The 23,450-nt window shown below is 44.0% G+C and overlaps 1 protein-coding gene across 1 annotated transcript in view; it reads left to right on the forward strand.

Annotated features, from left to right (window-relative positions):
- LOC135373840 (uncharacterized) overlaps positions 1–23,450 on the forward strand; it is a 47,343-nt gene that overhangs the window by 23,200 nt on the left and 693 nt on the right. Inside the window, exons 5-6 of the mRNA XM_064606897.1 lie at positions 14,830–14,998; positions 23,089–23,232. Coding sequence (XP_064462967.1) covers positions 14,830–14,998; positions 23,089–23,232 — 313 coding nt within the window. The remainder of the gene's footprint in view (positions 1–14,829; positions 14,999–23,088; positions 23,233–23,450) is intronic.

Consider the following 23,450-nt stretch of genomic DNA (forward strand, 5'->3'; position numbering starts at 1 on the left):
AAACTGATAACATAATACATAGCATAAACATAAAATCGCATTCGAGAGTTACGCGGGAAGTAGTGCGCCGAAATTTTCAGATGACGCCATATGAGACAAAAATTAAACAAAGCGTGTCGCACACTATGGAACTTAAAAAGTTCTACTCACTGGCGTAGAACATTCCGGACTTTATGGACGGAGACACAAAAATGAGGGTGCTCGTGGTAACCGCTCGTACGCACTTGCGTTTCAAGAAGTGGCGCCGCCGGAGCGTCCGCGCGAGGAAGCACGGACAGCCGACAGGACACAAGGACACATAAAAGGACACAAGGCACGTGACACCAGGTTGTATATTTCTGAACACTGCCTGTTGCTTCCTGAAATATCATATGATCCACATATGTAGGGCACATTGTAAACCGTCATTTGTTATGTGACTTGATCGTATGACGCTCGTACCTCATACCCATGTGACCCATGTCATCAATGTAACCCATGTGACCATTCAGAAATGTGAAAGGTGAAATGTGAACATGAAAGACGAAAGCACATGTGCCTTTCGGCCTCACGTTGCTTCATCCATCCTCACAATGTGAAGTTACATTTGTAAATATTCGGTGTCAATGGAAGTAAGAATGCAAAAAACAACAACAACAAGAAACTGGAATCACGTAGTGAACCCTAGTTAGTATGACCCCGTTAATGCTCGCTTTAGGACCGTTTCGACGCCATATAAATCCACCTTTTTTTTTGTAAACTCTTTTGCGATACATCGAAGCGCAGTGACTTAATGTGGAAGAACTTGAACGATATTTTGAACCGAAAGTCTTCTAAGCAGAATATCACTGAAATCACTGTTGATGGTGCTACATTATCTGGGAAATCGCTAGCAAATCGGTTTAATAATTTCTTTGTTAATTTGGTTACTAAAGATCCAGCACCTGGTGCGCGAGAGTTTTTAAGGAACTCTGTAAGCGATTCAGCTTCTCTGCACCCGACGGACGCTGTAGAAGTGTGCAGTAACTATTTGTCACTCAGAAACTCAAAAAGCTGCGACATTGATGGTCTACAAATTCGTCCCATTAAGTATGTTATTGATGTAGTTGCCCCAGTTCTGACCTACATTTACAATCTAATTACTGCAAAGTGATGTTTTCCCTAAGGAGTTGAAGAATGCTAGAGCTTCCATTATATATAAGAGCGGTGACAAAAATGATTCGTCTAATTACCGCCCGACATCTGTCCTTCCAGCATTTTCAAAGGGTCTTGAGAGGACTATATATACCCGTTTGATGGAAATTCTTCAGTAAGCACAATGTAATTATTGACGAACAGTTTGGTTTTAGGAAACATAGGTTAACGGAAATAGCACTGTTAAAACAAAAATAAATAATTGTACAGAATCTAGAGAAGAAGATGTTAACCCTCGGGGTATACATTGACTTACGTAAGGCCTTCGACTGTATAAGCCATGATGTCCTGGCTGAAAAACTACAAAAAAAAAAAAAAAGAAACCGTTACGGAATCCGTGGCATCGCCCTAGACCTGGTAAAGTCTTATTTGTCTTCTAGAAAACAGGCGGTAATTTTCAATAACTTTCGATTCGATTTTGGTAACATAAGATCTGGCGTTCCCAGGGCAGCATTTTGGGTCCTCTGCTTTTTAATATATATATTAATGACATAGTAAACATTACACCAGTTATTCACAGCTCTGTACAGTTGAACTTCATTACACAGGGTGTCCCAGAAAACGTGTCATTGAATTATAATAAAAAAACTACGCCACCTAGAATCAGGCGGTCAACAGCATTTGTTCTTATTAGGTTTTTGCCACCTCCTAATGTGAATGTCATGTACTCCAAGTTTAATTATGTAAATATTTGCGAACTGAACTCTGAAATTTGCCAAGTAAAGGTCACTTTTTTACCCCACCAATATGAAGAGCGTGCCGAATTCACTCAAATTCATGATAATTCACAGCGATATTCACGAGCTATCCCATCGGAAAAAATAGCCGAATATCATGGCTTTCGGAGAACGGACCATAGCACGCGATGACTTTTTGAGCGCAATCGCTCTCAGTGCGACGAAAGAACGTTCCGAAGCCAGCCCACAGAGTGATAGTATAAAAAGTAACAGCGGTAACAGTCGCTAAAATTGGGAGAGGGAAACCATTATCCCAGCGAAAGTCGGACGTGATAAGCCGTGCCTGTTTTACCTCTTTCCGCGATGTCGGGGAGGGCTGGGTTTCCAACCTCCTTTCGTCGGACTAACAAAGATTGCGCTGAAAAATTCATTGTGCGCTATTCTGTGCGACCTCTGTAGAGCATGATGTTCGGCTTTTTTTTCTGATGGCATAGCTCCTGAATATCCCTGTCAATTATCATTAATTTGACTAAAGTAGACACGCTCTTCACATTGGTGGGGTAAAAAAGTGACCTTTACTAGGCAAATTTCCGACTGGAGCTCGCAAAAATTTACATAATTAAATTTACGTTACACGACATTCACATGAGGAGGTGGCAAAAACCCAGTAAGAACAAATGCCATTGACCGCATGACTCTAGGTGGTGTACTTTTTTTATTATAATTCAATGACACGTTTTCTGGGACACCCTGTATATGCTGACGATACCACTCTTCTCTTTTCGGGACCTTCAAAAACATAACTAGAGCTCCTTGTCAATGAGACATTGCGGGCACTAAAAACGGGGTGTAACTCCAATACTCTAAAAGTTAACACACATAAGACTAAAACGATGTTATTTCGTCCGTTAAACAAGAAAGTCGATGACGATGTTATGGTTTATTACAATGACACGATACTCGAGAAAGTCTGTTTCTTTAAAAATGTAGGGGTAATTTTCTCCGAGCACCTTACTTGGAATGCACATGTAGACCATGTTGCGAAAAAAGTAGCCGCGGTAAATGGGATGTTGTGTAGACCAGAGAGTCGAACCGAACCCGAACCCGAACCGAAAACCGTTATTAACCGTTATTTGTGGCCGAACCGGAACTGAACCGAACCGAAAGAGTCGACGCCATCTTGGAGCTGAACCGGAACTAAACCGGTAAAAAAATACCGGTTTCCGGTTCAAATAACGGTTCACACGGAATTAAGTGCGAAACTTTGGATATTGTGCATGAACACAAGAAGTATTTTTCGTATTTTTTCTTCATTTATTAGCTTCCGGTAGACATCGTCAAGTCGTGCCCTGCAACAATCATTTGGATCTTCTCGAGTCACGAAATAGCAAGAGATAGTAACTGAAAACTGCCAGGACTACTAACGTCTAAGACATACACATAAATATATATAAGAATTAAAGGTCAACAGGACACACATTAGGGATAGTTTTGGGTAGTAGTCATTAAGTGACATATTATAATAATATACTAGTCAGAGTCAACTATACACAGGGTGTCCTGGCGCTGCATTTCTAGATAAGTCCGTTTGCAACAAAAACCTGTCAGTTTTTCTTTGACAGCGCTATGTCTTCGAGATCATCTCTACCGTTATCGCAGGCATCCTGTATATAAATACCAATACGCGGACCAACCGACGTATATGTCGTCGGCTGTGCGACCTTCGGTCTTTCAAATATTCTCCCCTTCGTTTTTTTTTTCTTTTTCTTCTTCTGTTCTCTTGCACGTAATGCATTGCGAAAGCAAACTACCTGAGCTCAGTTCTAGCACGTATTCGTGTATACAACGCTGCAGCATAATTCCCAACGTGTGCGCGTGTGAACTTACATAAGCCCCTTATACGCTAGCCACACTTCATGAAACGAAATGGCGGTAAGTTCACCTCCTCACCAACTATAACCTTGTGTAGCGTCGTTCTCTCCTGGCTGGCAGGGGCGTGTTGAAAAAACGCAGTCATTCGGGACGAATGTTGCTCAGGAGGTGAATTATTGTCATTCCGTTTAAAGCACTAAGTTTGCCGCGTGCCTAGGGTACTAGAAAGTAAAGCACCGGCCACACTCATTCTGGTCAGAATGAAAAGAACATGCCAAGTTGGCTTTCTTTGTGGATTTAAAATAAAAGAAGCAAAAACGACCGTACTGACACAGTATATAAAACTCGCCAGTGGGTCTAAAATGAGCCGAACTCTGTTTTCACTTGCTTTGTCTTTGTTCCACAGACACTTCACGCTAACGCCGAGCAAGGCGGCGGTCAGTGCTGACACAATAACGTGCCCTTTACACATAAAGTCCCCGAGCTCACGATCGCACCATTCCAATCCAACTACATACCGTGAAGCGTCGTTATTTTATTAACGTGTATTCGCGATCCTGACTGGTAACGAATAATTTCAATTACTTAAATAACTTAGGCCAAGGTAGCAGGCTTGGTTGACAGATATTCCCGGTGGGATTCCGCTAAAAACCCCGCGACCTGAGCTACGTGCGGCGCTGGCTGCCGCTGCTACAGGTGGTTGCGGGATGGTGTGTTGGTGGCCGGCGGTTAAGCCTGCCGTTGTGTCTGTTAATATGATAGGTAAAACAATGTACAAAGAGCGCGTTTGCCATGTTATTGAAGAGGCAGGAGTACACATTCTCGTGGAGGCAATCGTTGTACTTTTGTCAGTGTTCGGTCGTCGATTGTGGTTGCGTATAATAACTGCACCTCCATGGATCATCGCTTGTTTATCGTTTGTTGTGCGGCCTGTGTTGTGAATTGCAACGATCAAGAGAGCGTTTCGATCGCTGGGGCATATCAGCAGCGCTTTGAAGTCTGGTGTCATGTGCGCAGCGTGTGTGCAGGCGCATCATCACGGTTGGCTACCTGTAAGCAAACAGCAATAACATTGATGCATAACATTGATGCATTGATCCATATCCTGCATCGGACTCCCACAGGCATAACTTTTAGTGTTATGGTTTCAAGAAATTGACGTGGTACTTTACAAGGTGTCACAAATCTGCAACGTGTTAAAGCATCGCTTCGCTGGCTGCGTTTGTTCGGGCGCACGACGGAAAACGAACTGTGCAGTCTTGTTTACATCCGTGTCCTGTGTGTGTGTGTGTGTGTGTTAGCGCTGTTTTCGTTATGCTACCCAGGGTGCCCCTGGCTGTGAGTTGTGTGGAAGTTGCCAGTGTCGTGACCTCCTGTCGTTCTATCAGTGCGGTGCAATGGTTATTTGTGACCTCCTTTATCTCCGTATCTCTGCAGATAACATTCTTGTACAAATCATCAAGCACTGAATTGATTTATTCTGTTCAGCTAACAAAGACTGTCAGTTGCTGGAAATTAATAGAATGGGAATGTACACACTTGTCCTACAGTGATATATTGAGCGCACTTGACATCACAGACGCCATATCTGCAAAAATAAAAGGGCACACTTTAGTGTCGTTACAATAAATCCGAGCCATTCAGAGTTTGTTGTTTATTGAGACAACATACACAAAATAAAAACAATCTTCTCTTTGCTGTTAAAATGGATCAAATATCTCATACAGAAGGTCTTATTTGTCTCAATAATGGTGTTTCAAGGGTGGAGCAAACATACAATGGACACAGGCAAACACATACAACAACAGCTGCAACATCAGCTACAAGCGAATCCGTGTTGTTCTTTGCATTGTGCTTGCTGGTTCAGAGTCATATATTATTGAGGAAACACTTACATACCTGGTCAGGGTCTTTTTCTGCGCTCATTCTTTATAAGCTCCTCTCTTGACTTCATACTGGCATTGTAAACAATCTCACTTCCATTATCATTGCACCATTACATGCCAAACAATCACCACCACCTATGCCTAAAAACTCCCCACAGCTGATGCCATGCTATAATATGCCAGCTGAGGGTTTTCATTTAGACTTTTTGTTCAGAAAGAATTTCTATGGTGATGCAGTTGCATTTACCACTTCAATCTCACACAGATAGCTCAACTTTGACAGTAAAATCACATGAGAGGCCCGTGTGACCTCTGCTTCTCCTTTGGCAAGGCTGCTCTGAGAACTGCCACTGTCCAGTTGTGCAAATTAAGGTATTGCACGATTACATCAGCAGCTCTATACAGCGTTCTTGAGAATTTTCTTTTTTAGCTTTTAAGTCTTGCTATAGTTCTCTGACTGTTCCCAGTTTTCTACACTGTCCTGTATTGCAGACAACCTGAAATACAGATGGTAAAGCTCTGAAAAATTTGTGCATGTGCCCCATGCATTTGTGCACTGCGTAGTTACGCAGTTATAAACTGCACAGCTGTGTGCTGAGAGATTGTGCTATTTCTTGAGAAACAACACCGTGGATTATCAAAGCAAACAGCAGCACTGATCATTGTCTGCTAGCTTTCTGCATTGATATGTAATGGACAGTAAGTGGAAGGCTGCAATGGGCAAATGAATGCAATGCAAATAAGCTCATGTAAAGAAAAGAATGAAACTTGAAATCAGATGCATCTTATCTACAATGTGCTGCTATTATTTTTTAGGAAATACAGGATTGTATATCTTTCTTCCACATTTTCTGTTGTCTTTTGAGACACTTTGGCAGTTGTAACTTTGCAAAAGCCAACATATACATTCAGCTGTGTCAGCACAAAGCTACACAACCAGACAGTATATTAGGGTAGTGAACGCGGTGTACTGCATCATCAAGGACAAAGTCTGGGAGCAGAAATGTGGGACATTGCTTAATATGCAGAAAAATAACACAGATATTTTTGCATGGCTGACCACCTAGCTTCAATAGCCAGTGATGAACATGCGATGTCTTCACCTGGTGTATTCTGGAAATTAATAGGTGACGTATCGGGAGGGGGGGATGGTTTGCAAGTTAACAGCACCCAACAGCAACAACAGTTTCACAGATTTGGGGCAAACACATCTATGTTGGCACACATGAAGGGCATATAGTTATTTCATTACACTTTATTGAACTTTATGTACCCATAAAGGTGCATCACAAAAAAATGTGGGATGGGGCAGGGTTGCCAAAAGAAACAGAGGTAGAGGTAGTGCGAAACTCCTCTTTAGAAGAAAGGAAAAATTCTGCATACACAACCACAATATTCCTGAAGCAATGGTTTCTACCCTTACAATTACATGTTTTTCATGCATTTAAGCAGGGTTAGTCACGTTCCAGCCACATATCTGTACGACAATTAGTTTTCTTCACGTATTGCATTGAAGAACTGCATTCCTGAAACAAACTAAATAAGAATGTGTAACATATGTCACAGGCATTTTGTGCCGGTTATGCAGTAAAACTAGTATGCTTGAGGCGCTACACATTCTCCTGGTGATGATGTGAAGGAAGGAAGCTTCAACGTTTTGAAACGTAAATGAGTGCCGTAGTGTCTTGCATTGTAACAGCATCTAGGCACTCTTTCCTGTGGGCTTTCGAGTGACAGATTTATAGATATTAGAATCATTTGTAATGATGCTGATAACAACACCCATAATTACATCAGAATTTTGTGACGGTAGTATTCCCGTATTGCGTTATCCTTCATTCACTGGTGTGCATTTAGGGGTGGAGCGTGAGTCAAGGCAGAGGTGAGCTAGTACGCAATGGGAGTACCTGTTCCTATCAGGTAATATACAGGACATGTCAAAATGGAAGAACCGTGGGCACTTAGCACGTACCTGTACTGGTGTAAGGAGAACGAAGTTGCAACATAATTGAAAGTACAGTGAAGTGAAGTGTATATTAGAAGCGGCAATTGGTTTGGTTCATGCAGTATTACTACAATTTGTACTATTCTATACTTATTGCTCGAACTCAGCTATTTAGAACACATTGAAGACAGACACAACAGAACTAAATTACAGGCATTTGGGCATTCATGATAAATAGAGGCATGGTTGCAATGTGGATGTGAATGCAGATGTATAGAATAAATCTTGTGACCTGATTGCACAGGGGCGTCTTTTTCTATTCTTAAGATTTGCGCCTTACAGCATATGAGACTACACAACAAGTGCACAGATCAGACCAGCGTAAAGCTGGAGTGTCGTTGACATCCGTGTCGCCACCATGTCATGACATCAGTGTCATGATAGCTGTCAACAATGCATAGCATGTGAGATTTGCCAGGAAATCTTGCAAAAAATGAGCATGCCTGTGTTCTCAGATCACATGATCTGTCATACATCTGCAGACACATCATAATGATACCCATGATTTAGCATAGATGATACAAATGTCAATCTGCCACGTGGTGACTGTCCTCAGCGTAGCTGCGTTTCAGACAGATCAATGTACTTGTGCGCTGCAGTACAAGGTGGAAAAACAGCATTACCAATAACAACAAGTCCCTGTGATCTACATATATTTCACGGTACTGGTAATTGTGTTACTGGTTCTCTTTGCATTGGCTCAGACACACCCTACATGTCCTTCCATCACAGTTCCCTTTTTCATGATCTCTATTTGTTCGTTAATGTGTAACAGATAGCATTTCCGAATTCAATCATTCTTCATGTCCAATGTACAGCAGTAATTTCAACTGTTCAGTGTTGGTACTTCCTGTGCAGTAAGAGTGTCAGCTAGTGGTTCTGCTTTTCATGCTAAACTGCCCAATATATTTCGATCTGTTGCACTATCAATGCATTGGAGTTGTGTCTCCATGCACAATGTAGTAAATATTTCTTTTTTCTATAGCATGTGGCATGGGACAAACATCTGTACTTCACAACTAATAGTTGATATCCTTAATAATAATAATCCTTGTGGAAATGCGTAACAAGTTTTATTGATTTAATGCAAAGAAACAACTCACATGCATGAGGTACAAGCACAGCTGTGCCCATAACAGATAATTTGGAAGAAAAGAAACAAAGTGTTGGGCATACACAGTGCTGCTCACACAATGAAGGGGAACACTGTGTGAATCATGGTCATGGGCTTCTATTGGCAGTAATCGCATCCCAGAAATATGTTGCTTTGATAAGGTCTGCAGCCACGTCACTTGTGTTTTGTCTCTTGCGGTGGCAGTCTACAAAGCCACATCTACAGCAGATGATAAATGTGAGCATAAAAGCAAGTAGCTGTCACTTTGAATAATTTCTAATATTACGGTACATCATCATTGCAGAAATGTTGGTTGTTGGCATATTTGCCCTCCCCGTCTGCGGTGTGGTGTGCTGGAAGTGGTAGAGCACACATTTTAGCTACACATGTACTTACATGTGCGTCCTTATAAAATTTTGAGACCTTCACTTCTCTGTGGATTTTCTCCTGAACCGGCAAGGTGAAACCTGCTCACAATTTTGCACGCAGCATCTGCACACTCCTGACAGTGGTATCGACATCATGACTACATGCATGGGCTGCTTGACACTTATATGCCCCCGTGAAGGCTCTCATTTGTCCATACAAATTCGTCGACACAAAACACTACTCACAATATTTCCTTGTGCAGGATATTTCTACCGGTACTTTTATCGAATAACCAAGTCTGATATCCTAAAGACACGCTTTTTTGTCAAAATTTCTCCCAGTCGACATATACAGCAGCACCCTGCATTGAAGCCGATAAGCAAAGCCAGATCTCACCAGCACAAAATTGTGCCAATAAACATGCGCATAGTGATTTTCAAAAAACATTAGTGCTTTCATAATGACAGAACACAGTAGTGCTTTCCTATGGGGCTTGCATCTTTCTGGGCAAGCAAATCAAGCTTCCAAGGGGATCTAGAGCTTCCTCCATATGGTGCCCTTTCCGGAGTCAGATCTGAAATATTGTACCTTGTTAATGCACTGGGACATCCAACATATAACTCCAGGTACCCTCTCAATGCTACTATTTTGGAATGTCACTCATAGCATTTCAAAGGCGAGCTACGTGCTTGATATTTGTGCCTTTACATGCTGGGTAACATGTACCATAATCCGCTGTATAGCTGTAAGGCACATGGAGGTATAACTGCTCCATGGAACCTCCCCTCCCTCTTGTGACCTCCGTTTAGTTTAGAAGACAAACATGATGGATGCATTTTTAACAGGAAACTCTTAACAGTAATCTAGAAACACAAAGCTCGTTCACAAGTACCGGCTCTCACTGTAGTGTGCAGCAAGTCGTTAAATGTATCAATCAGAACCAGTAACGGCAGCACAGTACGAACTATTGTTAGTGATGTATAACAGAGGCACTAGGGCACAATCAGCGTCGTTTTTGTTGCTGGAGGTAACAGCTGTTTGTGCACGACCTCCTGTCAGCTTTGGATCGGAAAGTGACTTGTGTCTAGCTGCCAATGTTGACATCACTAACTTTGACGATGTTGGTCCTAAATTAGGAAAGCGGATTTCAAAATTTCACTTCATACCGATCGTTAACTTTTAACTCACTGGCGGGTTTACTACTTCACTTACTTCGCTCACCTGTTCCTCACAACGTTCTTTTTGCTTAATTTGCGCAATTTCGACTTGAAAACTATTGAAAACTTGAAAACAGCGTCCAGCAAAAACTATTTTTGGGTTGTTTCTCGAAAGGCTCATTCACAGCTGCTCCGCGGTAGACCGGCTTTAAACTACCCCCACCCCTAGTTTAAATCAGTCCTATGAAAATACTTGGGAGTTAGACCATCGCTAGGCCGCCGGGTTTACGTCGTGTGAACGGCGAACGAAGTGAGACGTTGAGGGCAAATATTGATTGGAGTGTAACAACATTCGCCTTACAAACACTTCTAGTAGCTTTACAAGTCAAAACCGCGTAGATTAGGCCTATGCGCTGTGCACACAAACTCCATGGAGGCCGCCATGGGCCTCACGGTAGCCAGGTTAGACCAGCGGGGTGGTTGTTCGTGATTGGCGGACGAAGTACTCACGTGATCAACCTAAACCAGACGTCACTAAGCGAGTGGCTAAGTGGGACTGGTGAATACGGGCATTTGACTATGAGTAGGTGTAAATTAGTGTAGTACTTTCAAGACCATAATTAATTCACAATTGACTTGTATTTAATTCTGTCTGACGTCTCTCTGATTTTGACTGTAGTTATGTTTTAAATGTTTTGGCTGAACTATATTCTTCTATGTAAAATTGCTGCTGTAGTTGTGCACTGGGAAAGGAGCCTTGTCAAGCCACTAGGCTTTTTGGTCCTTTTCCATTCGAAATATAAATAAATTTCATTCATTCATTCATCTCTTTAGTATGAAAATCGCTTATCTGGCAATGACCGCGATTTGTGCTACGCGTAAGGTCAAACACATGTATGATTATCGGGTTATTATGCCTACGGCACTTGACCCTCAGGTGAATCCTCGAGCACAATGTACCGCGTGCCTCAAGAAGAGGGCGACGTGTTGATGTAGGCCTGTAAAGTTTGGGATGACTCCTAAAGTTGCCTAGGGAGGGGGGGGGGGGGTCGAGCTAGCTTGCCGTTGTTGGCCGCACGTGGGCGCAAGTGGGCATCGTCACGACTATAGCAAAAAAAAAAGGAAAGTGGGAGAGGGGAGTTGGACTTCAAAGTGATGCAGTTGCCTAATAGACCTCTACCTGTTTGTAAACAAATGACGTCATAATGTTCGACAGTGCCACGAGTTTGGTAGAGTTGAACTACGTTCAATGCTAGTGGCGAACAAGGTCGCGCCCGAAAGCCACGCTCTTGAGGGGATTACGATGTGTCTCTGAAAAGGACGCGACCTTCGGTCCTACTTTTCTTCCAATAGGAGGCAGCGAACAATTGCCCATTCGTGGAACGCAGCTCCCCCCTTCCGATCTGTTTTGGTTTCGGTGTGTCTACCAACGTCATGATGACGTTTCTCGTGTAGAGGTTTATCACGCCTTGTACTCCCCGAACTACCAATGCGCGGAAGTGCTTAAAGGACAGGTGTGCCGATATCCCAAATAGTCGAAACGGTTGTGATATTCTGAGAGCCCACATCCAGCTCTCGCAAAAATGCCCCGACATTCTCCCAGTTCGGTACAGTGCCATGTAAAAAAAAAAAACAAAAAAAACAGATACTTCATTCCGAAACAGATATTGGCGCAGCCATGTTTATGACGCAGATGCGTCCCAACGGGCATTGTGACGTGTACGCGCCTTCGTACTTGACACTGGACTCCAACTACGACTTTTCGTGGCGTCACGTATCTGTGCTTCAAGATGGCGGACAGCCGGGTTCCACTGGTTCAGCGATGAGTAAACAGTGCAGCAGCTGCGAACTCATTCGTGAACCAACCTCTGTGCGATGTTGTGACTGGAATTCGTCGTTTGTGTTTTGTGAGCACGTACAATTTGTATCAAGTCGCGTCTGCGTTAGCCCCTTTACAGCACTTGCCCATTGTAGAGACTGGCGTTTCGACAAGAAAACGCCGAAGAAAATTCCGACAGCGTTTCATTCTTGCAGGAAAAAAAGCGTGCTATGTATTTCAGAAACCGCATAATGCTATGGGACAAATTTTACGTACGATTTATCAATGTGTAACACCGTCGACGATGTTATCGAACGACGAGCGAGGTAAAGCAAAATACCAATCACATTTAAACTTTTTATGGGATTCTGTGCACTTTCCAAAAGCTTTCTTTGAATCACACACTCCCACGTCATGCTGCGTACTGTAGCAGCTACGAACGACTGCATTTCATGTCTAACATCTAGATTTTGTTTTTAATGAGCACCGTAGCACAAAAACATGCACAGCTCCAGAATCGATGCGGTTCCACACCATGCAGACGCAAAAGAAATACCAGAGCACATATTGCCACTTAGAAATGTTGTCTCAGTGGTCTGAAGAGTTAGGGCATACCATGAGTCCTAGAAATATCTCCCAATAACTTCTGCCACATATCGGTAACATTTTTATTTCATTTCAATTGACGGAAAGTTAATTTCTTGAATTGAACTCTGAAATTCTTCAAGGCAACCTAATGTTTTCTTTTCAGAAATGGGTTCCCCGTGGTCATTTTACTCAGTATATCACATAATCTCACTCGTAATGCAATGGCAAGTGCCGAAATAAATTCGCGGAAACCCCCTGGAAATGAGCTCTTTGCTCCGCCTCTTTTTTGGCGGCTCGTAGTTTGAGCGCAAAGCTGCTTAGAAAGAAGGTCACATTGACAGACGAGGAGGGAAAGGGTTGCAAGCCGTCGAGTGACCTCGTTATTGATAAGATAGCTCTGATTCCAGCACTCACCGCGCGTGTTTGTTCCGTGGGTAAGGCTTGTAACCCCCCCCCCCCCCCTCGTGTCAACGTAACCTCCTTCCTTCGCAGCTTTCGTCACATTCTTGTCAACTTCACCGTGGCATATCACGTATCATATCGCTTCAGCTCATAAAAGGCAAGGTCAGCCCCAGGAAGTACGCTTTCTAAACGACGTCGTGCCCAAGAAATGTTCACATGCTTTGTTTCCTTCTTAGCAATAACATAACAGCTGTTTGCCAATGTACGGTTGTACGATGCACAGAGAACGAACGAAACCAAGGAAGACAATCGGCCGAGCCAAGGGCCCATGCCAAGCCAAAGAGATATAAACCTAGAGCAGTGACGTCGGTGCGCCAGTGCACAGGGTTTGCCGACGGTCTGACGGGCGGGCGGTGGATACTAAAAAAGTGTTTTCTAAAAAACTGCGAACAGTTGGGCCAAGACATTTCGCACACCTATTCAGTGTTCGCTAATGAACACACAGAGCGAGTATCGCTTAGTTCTGCGTCACTTCAAAATCGATCAGCATATCTGACCTTTAAGAAGGCAGTGACCACAGGACCCAGGTCATACAGTGCTGCTGACACGCAAAGTGCTTTCCGAGAGTGGCTTATTGGATCTTCCCAGGAGTCGCCCAATAACGCTGCGGATAAGGGTGTCTGATAGTGAGCTGAGCGGGCACCAACGCATCACTTCAAAGGAAGCAAGTGAAGCATTATATACGCGATTGATGGTGCTATTGTCGATTTAGAAGACTCGATTAGTGATAATTGCTTCAAGTAGATATTCGTAGCTTTCTTCTTTTTTTTTTAAATAAATTGTTATGGCGACGTAGGCTTTTGTTCTGCGTAGTGGTCTGTCCAGAGGGTGCGTTTCTGGTTAGGATGACAATTCGCTTTGTGACCAAAATCCACGGGGACAGAAATGGTCATATTAACGAAGGTTCGCTGTATTTCGAGAACCGAAAATGCCAACTGTAGTAGACTGACGAAGATGAGACGCGTGCGCTGCGTGGATCAGCTGTTCGACTGGCGACAGTCGGTTAGTCTACGTCCGGCGTCAGCCAAATAAAGACGTTTGTTCTTTGACTCCGCTCGGTTTTCGTGCACCAGCGAAAGTCGTCGCACTGTGTCATAACGTGCACACTGTCATAACGTGCGTGTGCCATTGGGTTCCGGTTCTTAACTGTAAAACAACATGAAATTATGAGTCATACAGGGACACTAAAATATATCTATAAAAAAACTAGTTCTCGAATGAAAGTAACTAAAGAAAAGGTGCTGACACTAGGAATCGAACCTAGGTCTTCTGATTTCTGGTAGTCAGTCCGGAAATCAGAAGACGCATGTTCAACGGCTAGGGGGGCTCCAATCGCGTGACACCACCTCATTGGTCATGACAGCCTATAGATGTAATCGTATTGTGAACGTCCAAATCAACTATTTTCGTTCCTTTTTTTTCTGCATCCGCACTTTGCAGTGTGAACAAGTAAGTGTGCTTCCCCCCTCCGGGGGGGGAGGGAGTGGGGCGAGTTTTCGTATCGAGCCCCCCCTACCTTGGAGGTCTGGCTACGCCACTGGACGCAATAGAGGTTATTTCGTACCGGTACCAACGCACAGGCGTTCGCTGGTTGTATACTTCTATTTATTTATTCAGAAACGTGTTCTGTGCATAATGGTTATGTCAAGCATCTACGTTCCTTTTGTGTCATATGCATACTTACTCATTCTTATAAAAACTTGACAGGTACAAAATGGTGCGGCGCTGGAAATATATCCAAAGAAGGTGACCCGTATGGAAATGCCAAGGAGACAGACAAGTGTTGCGAAGATCATGATAAAGCCGAGGATTACATATTAGCGTCGCAAACACACCCTAACCATACAGAGCTGAAAAACCCCAAACAATATACCGTGTAAGTGTAAACAGTATGTGCAATTACCACGTATACTACATGTTTTTCTTTTCCTTATTTCGGGTCAGCAGAAGGAACGCGCCGTGGCGGTCCAAAAGGGAGGGATGGTGTACGGACCAAGGTGTAATGCTTACATTGTATTGCTTTATTTATCATTACTTTAGGAGTATGAGCCACCAAGTTCCCAAATTTTTTTCGCAAAATACAGGTTACAATGAAGTGATATATTTTATATACGCCAGGGTTCGGACCTTCAAACCTGACATAGCAGGCGTTATGAGTTTCAGCAGACTGGAGTTTCGTGAAACTTGGAGGAAACACACACGAGCAGGAGAACGCGTGAGCTGCGTGCTGCGTGGTGTGTCGTCCTCCTGTCCGTGAGTGTTTGCTCCAAGTTCTACGAAACTCTGTCATATACCAACTGGCCAAATTTGCCATTTTAAGCGTTATTATTATATTTAAAGTACGCGCGCTCTGGTAGGTAAAGTAAAGACGCTTTGGTAGGCTCGCGCAGGGGCGCGTCGCGAACCACAGGGTCAAGTGATGCATTTAACTGGCGTTATGGGATAACAAGTTGAAGCCAGCCTCGGTAACTCAGTCGGTAACGTGTTGCCTTGCTGAGCTCTAGATCGCGGGTTCGATCCCCGTCGAGGACGGTAGCAGTGTTGGGGAGGTAGACATAGCCCCCAGCACCGTGTGTCGGAGTTTTCAGGCGCACGTTAAAAGAACCCGAGGTGGCCGAAATTATCCGCAGACCTACCCTGCTTAATTACCTTACGTGTAAATCTACTCCAAATTTGACAAGTTGAATATCGAGCTCCAGGAAACTGAGAGTGGAACCGAACCCGAACCTGAAGCGAAAACCCTTATTAACAGTTACCTTTAGCTGAATCGGAATTGAAGCAAACCGAAACTATTGGCGCCATCTTGTAGCTGAACCACAACCGAACCGTTAAAAAATTTCGGTAATCGGTTCAAATAACGGTTCACACAAACCTGAATTACCTACTGTGGAAGAAATCGGACTTATGCTACGTATAGTGTACTCGCTTGAGCCACGCCGATCTACGTCACGTGTCACATGTCAGAGAAACACACTACGTCACCACGTTTTCTCATTCTCCGGTGCGCTCTTTCCAGGAGTGGAGGTTTTTTCAAAGGTGTGCCGAACAGAGGCATCGTGCGCGCTCTTCGGGTCACCCCCGCGCGTTGTTTTTTCGCAGGAGATCATAGTATGCTTTACTGAAGACGCCGCAGCCAAAAACAAAAACAAAAATTGGGCGTCACCTCAGTGCTCGTTTCCAACGATGACTTTACTGTGTAGAAGTAGTGTGCCTTTTTGTACTGAGCACCGTGCCACGTGACACCACCTTGTGGTGCGCGAACCACGTGATCGCCTGACTGTCTTTCCGATACAGAGAAACTACTTCGTGACAATTGACGCAAAAACGTAAAAATAAATGATTTCACGCGGCATTTATAGAGCACTCAGGTGGCCCCATTTTCTCTCTGTTTTCGGGTGGTGCGTGTTCTGCGACAAATACAATGAGCCCCTGCAAAAGAACAACGACCAGGGGACAGAACCGCGAGCGTGAGGCCACTGTTCAAAACCTCCATCCTTCCAAAGGGCGTATAAGTGCACCAAAAGGGTAGTCATCAGGTTTAGTCCTAATCATGTGACTCATGACGTAGGCAACAACGGGACAGCTAGAAACTGGCATAAGCGCATGCGCTCAGAAGAAAAACACAAGAGAAAGAAGGAAATAAATGCAACTGGGAGGGATTACGAGAGGAGATCGGGCCGGCCGGCTGAGCTTGCTCGGTTCGAGTGTTTTTGTCCATGTACTGTCCAGTGACAATACAGATTATCAATCACGTGCACATTACGCATTTGATTGCACAGCGAAACTACTTTGGGTGATCGCTCTTCAGGGACGGCATGACGAATGAAACTAGGTTTTGAGCCATGTTCAAGGTCATCTCCCTGCTTCTTTAAGAGGTTCCAATGAAGCTCAGTAGAAGTTAAAAAATACTGAAGTTAAAAACTTACCGGAAACGATCTCCATCAAAAACCACCACGGTTAAACACGCTCGGCACAGTGCCCAAGGATGCAGCATTATTTTAAAACTCAAATCTGTTTCCATTATTGTTTCCTGAAGCACCTCTTACATTGGTGTCAAGTGGGCTCCATGCTACGAAGAGACCAATGCCAGGTGTTCTGATATCCCACCTGTTAAATATTCGATTGGTATTGGCTATTGCTTGGTATTAATAGTTAAATATAAATAGTTGGATACCCTAGGACTTCGATCCTTATTGTGAAGGGGCGATTATTTCATTACCCATCACCATCAGCAATGGGGTAGAGTATCACCCCTGGCGATGAAACTCCCCATCCATCATCTCCTAACAAAGTTGTTGTTGTTAGTTAAATATAAAAAGAGGCAAGCGAGTGCAGAAGAACAACATCCGTTCTACGTCACACGGCCACATGCTATGGACCGATACAACTGGTTGGAGTCGACGGTGATTTGCTTGCGATATAAACCGGTTGATGGACCATATAGGTCGCCGACGCCAAAGGGGCCTCTCCTTCGTGCGCTTCTCATACACGTGATTTCAGCTGATACGCATGGCAGAATCTGGCGATAGGGGTATCAGTTTATCTGCTCCATTCAGGACCTCCTTTTAGAAATTGCAGTAGTTTAAAGAATCACTGTCTCTAATCGTAGGCACAGCTTGATCCAGGGCTGACAATGCACTTCTCCGTGCGGAGCGGGAGGGGAAACACCCTGGCGGTGCTTAGAGGAAGCTAAAGGAGTGAATGGTTGTGCTATCCCACTCGTGCTACAGGGGTCTTCGCCGTTAGCAGGGAACAATATATTGCATTCAGCGTTGGTTACTAACATTGTGATTCTTGGCGCTTGCTGTGATTCCAGTGATTACGTAAGATGCACGTTAATTGATAAAGCCGAGAGGCGATGTTGTTTCCCCGTTTCGACTTACCTAGGTACAATCTCGTGCGCGTGAATTGATCATCAGGAGCGTTGTACAACATTTATTCAGTTCAGTATAAATCAGGAAGCAATCGGTGTGGTGATAATTGTTCACAGTCATATCCAATCTGGCCTAGTGGGCATCGAAACAATTTGATCATGCATGTTTTTCTGGTGCCAGCGCAGCATATCACGTTGCGGGCCTTAAGGTTTTCCGAAACTCAGTAGCTTGGATACGGGAAACTTGGATGCGTTCAAATCAACTCTGGATCAAGCTATACAGGGTGTTTCACCTAAACTGATAAATAATTCTAAGTGGCGACGCACTCGCCGAAGGATTGTGGGAGTTTCAGCAATTACCTTCTAGAAACTTTTGCCACCATTGAGGAAGGCTTTGGAAACTTTTTAATTCCGGGAAATTTGTTTTTGTCAATTGAACTTTGAAAATTGCCAAGCGAACCTCACTTTGTTTTACAGAAATATGAAGTCCTCCAAGTGTAGCATTGACTGGCTAACCCCAGTCGTGAGGAACGGCACTCGACAAGAAGGTGCTGCTGAATGAACACTGTTTATTGTAAATCACTGTTTAAGTAAGTCGTGATGGTGGCGTAACCCAAACACAGAAGAAGGACGATATCTCATCACCAAGCGATAGCACGCGTACATACCATTCTACATCTTTCCTCTTTAATAAACAATTCAATGTCAACCGAAAACTACAAGAACAACAAGAACAAAAACCGAGTCTTAAGGTGTAGACTTCCAGAGCTGGATAGCGGCAGGGTGGTCGCTGAGGCCTTTTGCTTCTCCGTTCAGGAGATAAAGGCTCAGACTCCTGACGTGCTATAGGTTGTTCTGAAGACTTCTCTGTTGCGTCTAATCAGTCGACCGTCTGAAGTTTCAACGACGTATGACCGTGAAGTTACCGCCTTCCCTGCTGTAACTGCTGGACTACAGTTTTTCTGGTCGTAGTTGTAGAGCCAAGTGGTTTCTCCAGGCTCTATGTAACGCTGTGGACGGGCAGTCTTGTTGTAGTACACTGCTTGTCGTCGGTGAAGTTTCCGAAGTCGTGTAGCCACCACCTGGGCAGGTATAGTTTTTTGGAACAGCGTGGTATCCGGAACTGGCACCAAAGTCCTTGTGTGGCGACCCATCAAGCGTTCTGCTGGAGACTTTAAAATGCTGTCTCGGGACTGGTTGCGCCATTCTAACAAGGCAGCATAGAACTGTACGGTACCGTATTTATGTTTCTTCAGCAGGTTCTTAGCTTGTGGGAACGGCCCTTTCGGCGAGTCCATTTGCTCGGGGATACCTGGGACTTGAGGTGACATGCTTGACTTTGAGACTGTGAAGAAAATACTTAAATTCAGAACTCGAAAGGGGAGGATCACTGTCGCTTTTGAGCAGCGCTGGTAGTCCATGTGTGGCGAATACGTCACTGCACATGTTGATCGGATCCTTTGCAGTTGAATGTCGAAGTAGACGCAACTCGTAAAAGAAAGAGTACGGGTCAACAATGACTTCATATTCATTACCGTTATGTTGGCACAGGTCAATGCTGACAATTTGCCATGGATAGTCGGGAATCTCGTAGCTTAGCATCGGTTGCTTAGGATTCCGAGGCATATCTCGTTTGCAGTAGGCGCAGGACTTCACAAAGTCGGTTATCTCTTACTGCATTTGTGGCCAGTAGTATATTTCTCTTGCTCTATGTAGCATCTTCTCTATCCCTGTGTGAGGATCGTGTAGAGAAGTAAGTACTTGCCTTCTCATGGACGGTGGAACAATGATCCGATTACTTCGTAGGACGATGCCTTCTTCGGTATGTATTTGATCTCTGTACGGCCAAAAGTGTCGAATCGGCTCCGGAACATCCCTCTTATCTTCGGTCCAGTCGGTTGCTGCAAACTTGCGAAGAACGTTCGTCATTATCAGTTGCCAGCTTTACTTGTTGTAGCCGTTCGCTGCTTGCCGAGACTACCGTCAAAGCGCTGACCAAGACATGTTCATGTAACTTATCTTTGTTCGGAAATCGAGATAGCGCGTCAGCCATAGGAATGTTTTTTTCTGGCTGGTACCTTACTTCAAGGTCGTACTGTTGCAGAAACAAACGCATTCTTTGTAGCCGTTGTGGACACTGTGGCAGCGGTTTCTTAAAGATGCCCTCCAATGGCTTGTGGTCTGTGTGAATCTTCACTTTAGGCTTTCCTAAAATAAAATCGTGGAACTTAGTGCAACCAAAAACAATAGCAAGTAACTCTTTCTCAATTTGCGAATAATTGCACTGAGAGTCCGTGAGGGATCTTGATCCGTACGCTATTGGGTGATCTTCTTGGCTCATTACTGCTCCAACGCCTTCGGTCAACTGTTAGCACAACTGGTTTTGACGCGTCGTAATAGGACAACACTGGTGTCGTAGTTAACTGACGTTTCAGCTCATCAGAACTAGTGTCCTGCTCTTTAGTCCACTCCCGTACCACGTCCTTTTTTTAGCAGCTTACGTGGCGGCACACTAATGGTAGACATGTTCGGAATGAACTTGGATACGTAGGTTACCGTACGTAAAAAGGCTTGGAGTTGTTTTTTCTTTACCGGGACGGAAAATTTTGCACGTCCTGAATCCTAGACCAGTCCAACATAACTCCTTTGTCGGTGAGCACGAAGCCTAAGTTAGACACTTCCTTCTGTCGAAACAAACATTTTCGGCGATTCAGTTTCAGGTTGACATTGCGGTATGCCTCCAGAACTTTTCGCAGGTTTTTATCGTGTTCTGCTGAATCGGCGCCCCAGACTAGGATGTCATACATGACTACTGCTACGTTGTGGTGATCCTCAAATATATGATGCATGAACCGCTGGAACACTTCTGGGGCAGTACAAATGCGGAACGGCATGCGCAGAAACTTATACCGACCATACGGTGTATTCATAACGCAAAGTTTAAAACTTTCTTCGTCCAACTTCACTTGCCAGAACCCGTGTTCTGCATCTAGTCCTGAAAAAAAAAAAAAAAAACTTTTCACCAGCAAGTTTGTGGGTTACATCATCCAATGTGGACATGGGGTAGTGTTCGTAGGATCGTAGTGGGGTAGGACATGGGGTCGAGCACTTTGTTCAATTCTTGCGGGTCGAGACGAATGCAAACTTTGTCTCCCTTGTTGACCACAACCATGTGGCTGGCCCAACTTGTTGGCTTTGTTATCGTTTCAGCAATCCCATCGCGTACCATCCTATCTAGCTCCTTCTTTACCTTTTCTTTCAATGCAATGGGAACAGTTCGAGTCGGGCTTATCACTCCCTTGCTGCCTGCTTTGACCCTCATTGAATATACGACGTCCTTTATCTTGCCAACGTCTTCAAACACGTCTTTGAACTCTTCAACGTCAAACTCAGAGTCGCATTCAAGGGTGTAAAGCCGTTGAGTAATTTCGGTTGTTCTGATGCTTCCCCGCTCAGTGTTAGCGGAACCGACTGTTTTACAACAAAAAACGTTGGCTCAGCTGTGGCTTGTATATAGCTCAACTTCAGCTTTATCTTTCCTACAGCCCGTACTTTATCACCGAAGAATCGTTGTAGTATTGCTGAATAGCGTTGCATTTTGTAGTCTCTTTGAAGAGCCCTCAGGTCTTCGTAACTAATCACACAACAGTCAGCGCCGGAGTCTATTCTCGCTAGCTTCCTCTGTCCGTCACATTCAATCTCGACGTTCCAATACGACGAATCATGCCCGGCTCCGTTCACTTGCAACGCGTTGAAATAGTAGTCGCAGTCTTCAGACGCGACTGATCCGTCATCGCACCCCAATATTCTGATCCCGTTTTTGGTTTTTGTAGCGCCTTCTAACTTGCTTATCGTTCGATGCTTTGGATTCCGTCCTGCAAACTTTAGCAAAATGTTTTTTCTTCCACACTTTTTGCATAGCTTGCCTCTAGGAAGACATCTGTTATCACGATGTACACTGTAGCCGCAGTAGTTGCACTTCTTAGGATTTACAGCGTTTGCGTGCTTTATGCTACGTACTTCCTGGTCACTTCCGACTATTGCTGTTCCTACTTCTGCTTGCATTGCTTGACATTGCTCGTTGCTCTTTCCGTGCAGCCTGCAGACTGTAACAACGCGCTCGTAACTAAGATTGTCTTTGATAAGCTGTCTTTGCAAATCCTTATGTTTCGTGCCGAGTATAATCCTAGTACGAAGCATTCTCTCTTCCATCTCCCCGAACTCCGCACTGTTTCGCTAGAAGCCTTAAATCCGTCAACCAGTCATCAAATCTTTCGTGAGACTTCTGGTCTTGAATTCCAAACACGTAATCCTGATATACTTGGTTAATTGCCGGCTTGCACCATTCCTAAATTTGTTTTTTTCTTCAATTTTTCAATGTCGTGCTTTTCATCTTCACTGTCAAATACAAGCGTATCACAAATTTTCCGTCCTTCCTCACCGATAACTACTAGGAACGTCGCAGCTTGCACTTCTTTGGGCTGATACTTTAAGTTTGTAGCCGTTGCGAAAAGAGTAAACTCACTTATCCAACTTTTCCTGTCTGTGGGGATACTGTGCATCGTTTTTGTTGGTCTGTGGTTATCCGTAGAGGATTTCATATTTCTATAAAAAAAGTGAGGGTCGCTTGGCAACTTTGAAAGTACAATTGAAAAAATAAGTTTCGCGCAATTAAAAATTGTCCGAAGCCTTCCTCAATGGTGGCAAAAGTTTCCGTGAAGGTAATTGCCGAAAGTGCCACAGTCCTCTGGCGAGTACGTCGCCAGTTAGGATTTTTTATCACGTTAGGTGAAACACACTGTATATACGTACTCTCCAATGCAGAATGTTCACCTCCTCGTAACCCACATGAAAGAACGACATTTCTGTCGCTCTCATAACTTGTTCATAAAAGTTTCCGGTCGTTAAAAAATGAAATGCATCCTGTATATTGTTCTCTACTTCGATTGTTATTCCGAAAAAGCACATACGAAGCCAAATAAATATCACTGTTTGTCTATAATATATAACCTACAGACGGAGCGGTCAAAACATTCGTCTTCTTTTTTTTTTTTTGCTGAGATATGTTCATCGTGTAATGTGAACTGTTTCAGAACCAACTGTAAGGATGACATAAAGCTCTTCAACTGCTTGTTACAAGACAATTCCACAGACTCGTATCAGTTTGGCCAAGCGTTTTTTGACGCTCTTGGGGTTCCTTGCTTTGCTCACACTCTCAAAGTAAGCTGCACTACCAGGTAAGTAGCTTAGCAGAATATTCCACTATTGTGCTAACTAGCTGGGGGCACACATCCTTAAAACTAATGGTGGTGTTGGTGATATCTTGTTCGAGCACCATTCACGGTAGGCCACAATGAAAGGTCTGGTGCTAGACAGGTGACGAGGTGTCCTGTCCATGTTGTACCTTTGTCTGTGATTTTGGTCAAGCTGACCTGTTTGAACAAGGCTTACCAGC

Source organism: Ornithodoros turicata, chromosome 1 (assembly GCF_037126465.1).
Source record: "Ornithodoros turicata isolate Travis chromosome 1, ASM3712646v1, whole genome shotgun sequence".
In the NCBI taxonomy this organism is placed as follows: Eukaryota; Metazoa; Arthropoda; class Arachnida; order Ixodida; family Argasidae; genus Ornithodoros; species Ornithodoros turicata.